This window comes from Martes martes (assembly GCF_963455335.1).
Source record: "Martes martes genome assembly, chromosome: 14".
NCBI lineage: Eukaryota > Metazoa > Chordata > Mammalia > Carnivora > Mustelidae > Martes > Martes martes.
Window position 1 is genome coordinate 23684701 of NC_137902.1, and position 12545 is coordinate 23697245.

General features: G+C 43.4%; 1 protein-coding gene across 1 annotated transcript in view; it reads right to left on the reverse strand.

Annotated features, from left to right (window-relative positions):
- The window catches only part of SORCS3 (sortilin related VPS10 domain containing receptor 3), a gene marked incomplete at both ends in the record, with an annotated part of 596464 nt that overhangs the window by 95641 nt on the left and 488278 nt on the right, over nt 1-12545 (reverse strand). Inside the window, 3 exons of the mRNA XM_080823492.1 lie at nt 669-745; nt 6029-6131; nt 7694-7840. Coding sequence (XP_080679618.1) covers nt 669-745; nt 6029-6131; nt 7694-7840 — 327 coding nt within the window. The remainder of the gene's footprint in view (nt 1-668; nt 746-6028; nt 6132-7693; nt 7841-12545) is intronic.

The window sequence follows — 12545 nt, forward strand, 5'->3', positions numbered from 1 at the left end:
GAGATTATTTAAATTTAAATTGATTAAAATAAAATAAAAAATTCAGTTCCTCTGTCACACTAGCCACATTTCAAGTGTTCAATAGCCACATGGGATGGCATAGACAGAACATTTCCATGCTTGCAGGAAGTTCTATTGGACAGTGTGCTACAAATGTTTGTAAAATTGAATTAATTTTTCATGTAGTCATGTATCTGTTAATCTGTTTCATACTTCCTTAAGGTTGGGTCTACATAATACTTAACACCAGAGACTTTCACAGCTTTGTGTTTTTAATATTCCAATTTGCTCATCTTGTAGATAAAGAAACAGATCCAGCAAGGTAAAGGGACCCATCTACCCAGATCCATGGCACATTAGGGATAGGAATCATTTCATCAGTTGTATCCCCAGAAACCAGCAGAGTACTTAGCATCCAATGGCTGTCCCATACTTACATTGAATGAAAGAATGGAAAAAATGAAAAAATTCCAGTTCTTCCTATTCCTTCCCCAATGCTTTCATTTTACCCCACTGCCCATCTGTCAGCAAAAATGCACCAAACTGAACAGCTTCTTCCATGTTTTTTTGCAACCACAGTCATACTGAGCCTGAGAATTTACAGGAAAAAAGAGATGTTGGCAGAACTTGCCCTAAATGCCTCACCCTGCCCCAGTTCTCCCAGTTACCTGTCTCCAGGTGTTTCCCCCATCAGAAGAGATGAAGACACCAATATCAGTATATGAGAGCTCCGGGCCAATGTTGCCTGAAACATAAGCAGATCGTTTGTAATCGCTGATTTGGGACTTGCAGGGAAGGCGGCAGAGAGTTAAGGTTTTCCAAGTTATGTTTAAGGTTGGTGTGGGGCTGCCTGGCTGGCGCAGTCAGAAAAGATGTGACTCTCAATCTTGGGGTCATGAGTTTGAGCTCTCCATTGGGTGTAGAAACTACTAAAAACAATGATTAATTAATTGTTAAAAATTCCTCTAAAATAAATAAAAATAAAGTTGATGTGTGTAGTGCTTTCTTGGTGCCATATCAAAAACCCAGCAAGAAGAAAAAAAAAAACAATATGGGAACCAAAGTAAATAATATGACAGGAATGCATTTTTAAATGGTAAGACTCAAAGACTCGATATTAATGAGCTTGTATCTCTTGAACAATCCATGCTGTTACCAATAGTCTCTTAAAATTGATCGTGATAGGTACTCCCTGAAGGTGGCAAAGAGTGGAACAGTAAACACGCATGGAGAAGGTGGGCCTAAGGTCACCTTCCTCCTCATGTATAACTGTAACCTAAGGAAAACTGGCGTGTGTGTGTCTGTGTGTGTGCCTGTGTGTGGGTCCATGTGTATACATGTGAGTTGTATTAAACTTAAACATGTCCACTTGTCTCTTGAGTACCAGGCAGTTGTATGACCCAATATTATAGACAATGTAACCAAGTTTGCAGGGTGCCCAGAATAAAATGACCATACTCAGCAGATCATGGCCATCAAGGACAACAGGAGAAGGTGGCACCTGGTTTGTGCCGATCTTAACTGCCTCCATCATATCACCCCTTCACTCTATCTTTCCCATTCTTTTTCTTCCCCTTGCACATCATTACCTTGTAATTATGTTCATTAAATAAGTTAGTGATCAAGATTTTCTAGTCTACCTACATTGCCCAGGATACCCTGTGGGCACTTCCCCACCTCAGAGCCCAGAGCAGTGCCCCAAATGTAGTAGTCATTTGCTCAATAAATAATTGTGGAATGGATGCGTGAATCAACAAATGATTACATCATGTTCCGATGTTGATGAGCATTTGGGGAGGTATCAAGAACAAGGAAAGTACCCTAAAGATGTAAGAATTTATCATTTTGGCTGATATTTTTTTTCTTTAAAAATAGCAGGAAGGGAATGTTAGCTCCCACACATCTGTAGCCTAAATAAGAGCACAATAAAAATGCAATAATGAAAATGTTAATTGAGCTCCTGACATTTAATGCTTCAAAATGAGAAATTAAAGCCAGGCTACAGCTTGTCAAGCTCCCATCAGCACCAGGGCGCACACAGCTAGCCAACTTGTTTTGACACTCAGGCTTCCAAAAATAACCCCGGGGCTCACAGCTTAGGCGGTAGGTACGAGAGGAGCCGGGAGAGGCACAGTGAGCAGCTCTGTGGAGATCTGTCTGGAATCTGGAATTCAACTCTCCAGAACAGTTTCTGGAAGGCACAGATGAAGAAAGAAAAGAGGGATGGGGCAGAGAATGTCAACTCCCATCGTTTGGTGATGGCTTCCTGCTAAGAAGGATTCTGAAGCTAGATCTGGTTTCAAAAGAACAGAGCATGGTGATCAATCAGTAATGTCTACCGACACAGTAGATAGAGAGCGAGAGACGGAGGCAGGGGCAGAGTCACTCTTGAGCTGGAACCTGCTGTCCCTGTCATGGCTTCTTAGGGCCTGTCTCATTACCCTGTAGCCTCTGCAGGAGCTGGTTCTGTCAACTCCCTAAGCCCCTTTCAAAGTTCCACCAGACTGATTTTGGAGGTTTTGTGCTAATGAGAATCTAAGGCTCACAGCGAAGTCTGTTTTTGGAAATATCTTCTGTCCGTTGAAAGGAATCCTGAAAGAAATGCTGCTGACCACAGAAACCAGGAAGTTCATTCCCAGAGGAAGGAACAGAAAAGATGTATCCAGGACACTTGACTCTTAGAAGTGGGCAGTCCTTAAGTGGCCCCATGGGGAATCTCGGATAGGAATAATTTGGGTTCTGGTGTCAGAGAAGGAAGACTTGAAGAACATGTCTCACTGGCTAAAGTGAAACCAGGAGGCTCCCCGAAGCGGTCTCTGGTCAGGTTGGGAGAAGAGGGAGCTGTTCCCCACTTAAGTGGTGCAGCGAGAGAGAGGAAGGAGACACACAGGGAGGGACACAGAGCTTCTCTCACCAATGGCTTAGCTGATAAATCCTGGAGGTTCCACTGTCCTTTTTGGCAGCTTTAAACAACTTGTAAAACCTCCCTTTTCCTCTCAGGGCTATCCTTCTCTGCTCCTTAGTTAAACACATATGGCGGGGGCAGGGGGCGGCAAAAATAAAAGCATAAAGAGAGGGAGAGAATTCTGGAGTCCTCTGGAGTAAGAGATGTTTCTCTCACCAGCCCAGACACCCATTCAGGGGATTAAGGGCTCGGGGAAAGAGGAAGCAGACAGTGCACAATGCACTGGAGGGAGGAATGTGCCTCCAAGGAGCTTCAGTTTCTGGGAAGCCCAGTAGGGAGCCAGGGGTAGCGTGCGGCAGGCACGTGAAGGGACTCAGGACCAGGGCTGGCAGGACAGAAGAGAACTGGAGTCCGAGTGAGGACTCGAGTGGGCCCGACACCTCTTCCTCTTCATCACCCAGTTCCTCATCTGTAGGCTGAGAAGAGTCATCACCTTCTCGGCGTCGTAGAGCTGCTGTGTAGTCGAGGCACAGAGAAAGCTTCACACACTGTAAGGCACTGTGAAAATGGGGGTCTTGATGCCTAGCTTCAAAGCACAGAGGTAAGAATATTTAGAACCCTGGTGTACCTGTTGGCTAAAAGCAACTGTCCAACTCTCCGGACCAGAATTCCATCTGCCTTCTGAGACGGCCTCAACAGGAGTTAGAGATGAATCCTGGCCTCCATGCAGCTCCCCTGAGACCACACCTCAGAGCGAAGGGGAAGAAGCGGTGAGCAGCGGGAGGCAGGAGCAGCGGGGAGAGAGCCCAGGGTTACAGACACCCAGAAGCAGGTGAAATGACCGGATGTGTGAGAGGGCCCTGGAGAGACAGGCTCCATGCCAGCCACTGAAGACATCCTTGCCTGACTTCATAATTACTTTCCTGCAAGCGAACCACCTCTCAGGGAGAGCTGGGGAGCAGGGTAAGGAGAAGCCAGGCATGAGGAAGCATGTGCCAGCGATCTAGGGCTGGCTTTTCATGGGGATCTCATCAGCTGTGTTACACCACTCCCAGCATCCCAGCGACATTTGTATGGCAAGGAGCCACACAAAGTTGTAAGAGTTACAAAGTGCAGAGTAAAAGGCATTGGTAAATTCTGATACACAGTTGACCCTTGAACAACATGAATTTGAACTCTGTGGGTCCACTTGTGATTTTTTTTTTTTTCAGTAAATACAGTATAGTGCTGTAAATGGATTTTCTCTTTCTCATGATTTTCTTAATAACACTTTCTTTCCTCTAGTCTACTTTATTGTAAGAATATAGTATATAATACATATAACATATAAAATATGTGTTAATTGACTCTTTACATTAATGGTAAGGCTTCTGGTCAACAGCAGGTTATTAGTAAAGTTTCAGGGACTCAAATGTTATATGTGGATATTTGACTACAGGAGGATTGGTACCCTTAACCCCCGCATTGTTCAAGGGTCGGGTATCCATGGACAAAAACAAATCTTTATTTAATGTGTCCATGTTCGTTAATTTATAAAGACTTAACATTTGACTAATTTAAGGGCGCATGATGGTCTCAGGTAAAATCTACAGCTAATCCCACCTCACTACGCTCTGAGCACTCTTCAGGAACTTGTGGACATACTCTTCTATCTCTGATTTTTACAAGAAGATCAGGGTTAAATTTCTGTAATATTACTGATGATAAGAGCTAATGTGTACTGGGCATTCGACATGTCCCAGGCACTGTCCGAGAACCTTAAACGCAGTTCTTCATTTAACCCTTCAATTCTGTTATGTCAATACGGTCAACCACACTTTGCCACTGAAAACACTGGAGTTCAGAGTGGTTAAGTCACACAGGACAATGCCTGGCTATACAGTTGGCATACTCAATAATATTAACTTTCATTATTGATTACTGTTTTCTCTTTTTTTGGATTACTGTTTTCTATGTTGCTTCTACTCCAAGCCAGGGTGTCCAGCAGGTCTTGGGAAGAGGCAGAGAGTGGTATAGTCCCTGAGTTGGGAGGTCCAACCTGCAAGTTGGGAGGTCCAACCCAATTAAGGAGTGTGGGGATCACTCCCCAAGCCGGAACAGCAACAGAACCTGCCCTCATCTCTCACTAATCGGGGCTGAAACCTGTCCTGAAGCCAGTGATGTTCAATATGGGGATTCAATCCCTACGGGGTTGACCGAAGGACCTACAATGCCCAAGGACTACACTCATGCAAATCTCATCCACGTGGTCAGTCCTCAATGGCATTTCAAAGTTTCTGCCGCTGGGGGCACAGGGAAGGAAGTCGTGTCTAAGAGAGCGGTGACTCTAGGAGCCAGAATTTCAGGTTGACGAGACAAGACAGAATGTACCATCTCAGGGAGTCAATGTGAATTTATCTGCTTTCATTAGAGAAAAGCCTAACACCAGAGCTCTGACTTCAGAGATGAGAAGCCCGCCTTGCTTTATGCCACCAACGTATTCCTGAAAGGTGCATGGAAATCAGACGCAGGCTAATCAGAGCACATTTCCCAGACATCTTCATTTTCATTTCAGAGTTGCTTTATCTTCATTTCTGATTGATGTTCAGTGGACAGTGGTTGCAACAATGCAACCTTAGGTTTCTTCTACCCTTTCCCCCAGGCTCTCAGCCAAGTGGTTAATCATGTGTAAACAAACCTTTACATGCACCAGAGACCTCCTGATTAAAAACAGCTCTGGGGTGAAAGCCTTTGCAAAGAATCCTCTGTGTAAAGAGAAAACTACCCCAACTTATATTTGGTGAGCTGGCAAGTTCATATACCAAAGGTGTCTTAAAGTGAGAATTCTCTATGACAAACAAGCTTTCTGATCAGTCAGTTTACTTTGAGAGGAACTCTGGCCTCTTGCTAAATAAGCACAAGGGACAGCTCTGTGACTGTGTGCGATGCGGGTAACCTAGAAGTTACAAGTGTCTCGAGCTCTTTTCCTGGGTCACGAGACTGGCCCTGGGGTTCCATGACCCTGCCTATTTCCTGGGGAGAGTGCTCATCACTGTCACCAAAATGCTCAAATGAGTCCAAGGAAGTGATAATGTATTCCAGAAGGCATCAGGGAGGAAGAAGCACAGGGAATGTCTTTCTTACCTGTAGCCACCACGAGTCCCGGGGCTGTCTCCTTGCTAGAGATTCTTCCTGAGGAATATGGATTTTCAGAGATCTGCAAGTGCAGGTGTAAGGAGCAGAAGGGCTGAAACGGAGAAGAAAACAGCTTCATTCCAGCAAACTTCTGACCCATACCCCTGCCCCATCACAGATGAGGCTTCCAGAAAGAGACGCCCACTAAAATTTGGGCAGGAGACGTTTCTGCCTGAGGCAGCGGGTATGCTCATGTCAGAAGCTGCCCCCATCACGACTGTAGGCCTCCCTTCCCTTCCTCATCTCTGCCCCATCCATCAAGGTCAAGTCCATGGTCAGCCTCATGAAGCCTCCCTGACCATTCTTCCCACAGAATGATCCTGACCTTCCCTTGTTTCTGACCTTGACCATGACATCCAGGTCTTTAGAGCTGTAGGCGGCCACTGGGAGGGATGCAGAGGGGAAGGTAAGTGAACAGTCTCCAGGCCCCCTACACTGTTCTTCAACCAGATTGCTTCTCTTTCTCCTTTATTATCTGATTCCTGTTTATAATGTTACTTGAATTTTACCTAGAATGTTTGAAGACATTGTCTAAAACTAATAGAAATATATTTTCTTGTTCATCCTTATTTGGGTGTTCTTAAAAAGGATGAGGGACTTATAGAGATGTATCCTATATAATAAATAAAAACAGGAGAATGATGATATTGGGGAAAGGAGAAAATTAGGCTAAGAAAATAAGATAAAGCCATGGGTAAGGCCTAGGAAAAAAGGAAATCCACACTGTGAGCAGCTCCTGGAGGTGGGTGTGCATTTGTCTCTGATCTTCCTGGAACACCAGCAGAAAATAGGGGGTTAGATGAAAATCTACAGGAAAAAAAAAAAAAAGAAAAGAAAAGGAAAGGAAAGGAAAGGCCCTATCTGTCCCCATATCCCCGGTTTTTAACATAATGTCTACAGTATGGTAAGTTGGTAATAAACCTTTTTAACAATGCCAAAAGGCAACTTTTTTGCTCAGGAGAAATGTAACCATTTCTGGGGCCTTAGAAGAGTTTCTCACATAGGTCCACTCTAAGACAGCACTGAGGGTCATGAATTTCACTGTTAATGATCTGTCTTCCCCCCCCCCCACCTTAGAGCTGCCACACCTGAGGGCAGAAGAAATTACTTATTTATTATGTCCTCCAGAGTGCCTACCCCAATATTCCACATACTGGGCACCCTGAGAATGCTGACGGATTAACCACTGTCCCATGTGGACACCCCAGCCTGATCTCTCCTGGGCTTGCAAGGCAACTTCTGCTTTACCTTGACATCTGTCACACACTCATCAAATTATTTCGGATCAGTTAGCAGGTGTGTTTCTACTCCCGAGCTCTGTCTAGAACCCTGGAACTCAGGCACTGTTTCTTAAACATGTCTTCATCTTACTAAGAATTAGAGAACATAGTGTATTCTAAGTACAAGCCTGTGAGTTTCAATCCAAGCCTGTGAACTTTCCATCCAAGTGGTATGGCAGTCTGAGCCCAGAGATCATCGCCCTGGGACTTGTGGGAAATCCCTGCCCAGCACCAGCCAAGTTCCTAAGACCCCTTGATGGAAAAAAGCCCCTGATGGGACATCCCCAGGTGACCAGCTTGCCCTGTGGACGTCATGTGAGACTGGGCGACTGACCAGCAGGCAGTGTACTGGACTTCCATGCAGGTCCACATCTGGAGCTTGAAGTAGGCGCCAGTCTCTGCCCTTGTTGTAAGTGATGTATGTCTTCACCTGGTCTTCCACCTTCTTGTTTGCCAAGAATATCCCTTTGATACCTGCTACCTAGGAAAAAGGCCAAGAGATGGAGAACCATGTTGGGCCAAATGCTGATAAGAACTGGGACAGGGCTGTTGGGGGTACAAAAGAAGAGAAGAATAAGATCATGGTGAGACATACCATATACCATGTGGTCTTTGAGAGAAGTTTAAGTTCATCTCTGCACCCTCTACCACCTGCCCCGACCCAGATGTCCCACTGCCCTTTTACCCATCTGCTTTTTCCCACTTCATGTGTTTCCACATTCTGTTCATAGGATCTTATCCTTAATTAACTATTAACATTCCCTCTGAGGTGGCATTGGTTTATAACAACCGAAGGAGTTACCCCTTTCTTGGGAGCAATGTGCTTCTGCTCAGGAGGAGCTTGTAGGTAGATTTTGGACGCATAAAGGTATGATCCTTAAAGCTGGAAGTTTCACCTCTTGATTAGTAGTGAGGCAGATATTTTCAGGCAGATAACCCAGCTTGGTGTTCTGGCATCCATCTTTGGCTGTGCCACTGGCTCTCTGGAGGATCCTGCATAACTTCCATGTCATCTTTGTATCTCAGCCAATGGTCACTTTGAAACAGACAGAATCAACCCTGCCCCTCCTCTTTTTCCTCAGCTGGCTAACCATGGCTACATGAGATGATGCAGAGCCCTCTTCCCAGAGTTCCTATCTATTGAATTTGCATACCCTTGATGTTTAGAAGGGAGAAGATCATCACCACGAAACAAAAAGCTAGAGAATTAAAAGAAATTTATGATTCAGAAAAGTTACAGAGTAAGTACAGATTCAAATCAAACTTTGATTCCTTCCATGTCTACATTTTGGGCAGTAAGAACAGATACTGTGAATGACAGCACTACGTCAAAGAAAGAATCCCTAACTTCCTGTACAATCCCAGCATGTTCCAAAGCCAAAAGGCAAGTCAAATCACTTAAATATATACAAACTTGAGGTTAAATGAGAGGTTTTCTGGAAATAGATAACTCAGAATTTTAAGTGCGTTTATTCCCCATTCTTTGAGGACCGTGGTTAACTGAGAGAATACCAGTGGGAAAGAATTTCGCGGAAGTGAGCTCTTTTACTGTTTTTTAATGACATAATTTAGTTGGTGAAATGAGAAGTTTGTTTTTGTTTTCGCTTTTTTTTTTTTTTTTTAAGTAACCTGACTGCCCTTGAAAAAGAATGACAACCCAGATAAAAACAAACAAACAAGCAAAAAGTAGACAAAGAATGTCAAGAGGAGAACAGAATTTATCTGGGAAGGACACCACCAGGGGAATTTGACAAAGGGCCAACTAAGGAATTGATTAGATTCCTAACTTGAACAGAGGGTGGGCAAGGACAGAAGCCAAGGGGGGAGGCCACTGGTGTCAGAGTTCTGTCCTTCCCCAGAAAACCCCTCCCTACCCTGGCTGCTTAAAATCAGTGCCATTTCAGGAAGACTGGGATCTTCTATGGTAATCCAGGGGCTCTGAGGCTCTCTCATCACCTCAGTCTTTAAAACCAACCACAGAAGCATTTCTCTTAAACCTGACTACTGATTATTCCTCACAGAGAATGGAATCTGTATTTCTTTCAAACTGTCTGTCTGATGGAGGCCTTTTGGTATTTTCTTTAGACACAGTTGGTACATTTTCTGCTGGACCACCAGATAATGTTTCTAGAGAACTCTCTCTGCTGACTCAACTGGTCCCCTCCAAAACATACCCAGGGCCTTGGTGTCTCTCTCCCGGGTGAAAATATACACAAGTCCAACTCAGACTTCTGAGCCTGCTCCTGTGGGGCTCCTGTCACACCCATCCACTGCCTCCTAGCTGGATGCCTCCCGGCATGAATTACTAGCCATTCAGCTGCCTCTTGTGTTCTTCCAGATGTGTGTCTTTGGCAAACGGAATGGTCACTACCACATTTTCTCCCTCAGCACCACACCACTCACATGGGCATTTTTTGCATTCCCCACATATTCTGAGAGCGAAATCTGGAGAATGGGGTCTGAAAAGACACAGGAAGGAGAGATTTCCAGGGAAGCCTTCTGCAGCTCTGAAGGCCTTTCTCCTGAAGTTGCATATGAGCCACGGCCATCTCCCTCCAGTCCAAAAGAACCAGAACACTTTCGATTTGTATTCGGATTGCTCAAAACCCATATTGCTTCTTGGCTCCATATCATGTTTACATAGGCTGTAAGTTTAGAGGGCACTTTGCTTCTGCGTGCTCTAGGCCAACAGCTTTCACAGTTCTTTACTGCAACCCCAGTACCAAATGCACGTTATGTATGCTTCAACCTAGTACCCATACCCAGGTAGCCGTGCATGTGTGCACATGGAAGCACATGTATGTCTCTAATGCAAAAGTATCATGAAACTCTACTGAGCCTCACTGCATACGATATGAAGCAATTAGAGAATGAGACACCCATTTTAACTCTTCCACCCAAGGAGGTACTAGGCGTCTGATAAACTCTGTGTTTCCTCCTACTGTTGTTTGAAATCAGAAGCATGGCTTGCAGCTACCGGCCCCACAGCTCAAAGAGAAGGGCACCAGCTTGGGATGGCACCCACAGAAGAAAGTAGTACAAGGACAGGCCTGCATGGCCCACTTTCCTTCTGGAATCAATTTGAGGTATGAAGGAAGACTGAAAGCAGACTCTTGGCAGAGTACTGAGTCCAGGTGGCATGGGCATCTGCTGCTCACCTCCCTGGGCCCTTAGGACAAGGAAACCAGAGCTCTGCTGAGAAAAGCAATTACCATGGTCTCCCTTGGGCTGTCCCTAGAGTGGAACCGGTGGTGAGGGGCCAATGAAGGTGAGTCTTGGAAAGATGTCCCTGTGGAGTCTGTATGCAGCTGTCCATCTGGCCAAGGATGGGTCACTCAAGTTCATGATAAAGCAAGGGTGTGGAGCAAGGACAGGGACAGAGAAAGCAAGGGAACATCGCTAAGATGAGCAAAGAAACCAGAACACTAAGGATGATTCAGAGAATCTCATTTTATCCATCCTAGTGAGATCCACGTAGTCATTAGGAAATTCAAATTAAATCCACACTAAGGCTGGACTAGGCTCCTCTCACAGTGGCTACACACACACACACACACACACACCTGATAACACCAAGTGTTGGTGAAGATGTGAAGCAACCATAACTCTCATACATCTTTGGTGGGAATACAAAATGAGAATACCACTTTAGAAACAACTTGGTGGCTTTTTATAAACAAAGTCTTTCACATTCAACAAAGCAATCCTACTCCTAGGTATTTACCCATGAGAAAGAAAAACTTGTGTTCATGTGAACGTTTATATTCATTTTATTTATTGTCACACAGAACTGGAAACAACTTCAATGTCCTTCAATGGTGAATGAGTAAACAAACTAGGGCACGTCCACATAATAGAATACCACTCAGCAATTAAAAACAAAAAAAGGAATGTCTATGGATACTCAACATGGGTGATTCTCAAATGCCTGATTCTAAGTAAATGAAGTCAAACTCAAAAGACTATATATTGTACAATTCCAATCACATGAAAATCCAGAAAAGACAAAACAGGAGAGAGAAAGAAATCAGACTGGTCTGGCAGTGATTTGGGGTGGGAGAGTGGTTGACTACAAAAAGGTCATCAGAGGAAATATTTTGAGGTGACAGTTCTCTATCTTAATTATAGTGGTAGTTACACGTAAACTGCATACCCCTGTCAAAACTCACAGGACTGCATACCAGAAAGGGTAAATTTTACTATACATAAATTTGACCTCAATAAAAAAAATTAATGTTAAAAAATGCATAGTGGGAAGAGCCTGGGCTTTTTATTCAAATATACATGGACTGGTTCAAACATAGCTCTACCATTTTACTATCTCCGCGATCTAAGCCAAGTTACTAAATTCTCTATACTCTCATAGGCACCAGGGGGAATGATACCTGCCACAAAGAGATATGTCAATAGATCAATGATTGACTATATATAAAATTTAGACTATATATAGAGAGACCAATGATTGACTATATATGTATATACATATATATATCAATGATATCAGTGATTGAAAAAAATATATATACATATAAAATTTAGGGTTATCCAAACCAATACTATGGCCTAGCCATATATGGCTACTGAGCACTTGAAATGTGGCCGGTGGGAGTAAGGAACTGAAGTTTAACTGTATTTTACCTGAATCAATTTGAACTTAAATTTAAAAATTGACACCTGATTCTATTATTGGCAAACTTTTAATATGTTTGGAATAACTTGGGTATGTGAATCTACTTTTTCTACTTTAAATTTTATGAAATGTAAATACTGATCAAGTATCTCTGGTGAAAATTTAGCATATGAATTGAGATGAGGAGGAAGTATAAAATACACCCAGAATTTTGGAGATTTAGCACAGAAAAATAAAGATCCCATTAGTAATCTTTCAAATGGAGCACATACTAAAATGATAATATTTTAGATACTTAGGTTAAATAAATATATTATTACAATTAACTTCACCTGTTTCTTCTACTTTTAAAAAATGTGGATGGTGGAACATTTAGAAGTGCATCTGTAGTTGGCTTCATATATTTAGTCAACAACACTGGTCTTGGGCATTATCTGATTCACTGTTGTTATTATTATAATGAGGTATGAGTTGGATGCTTAATATCCTTGAAAATATTGAAGAAAACGCACCTTGACCAGCAGCTCAGAGCATGTTTCCATAATATAATTGAGGG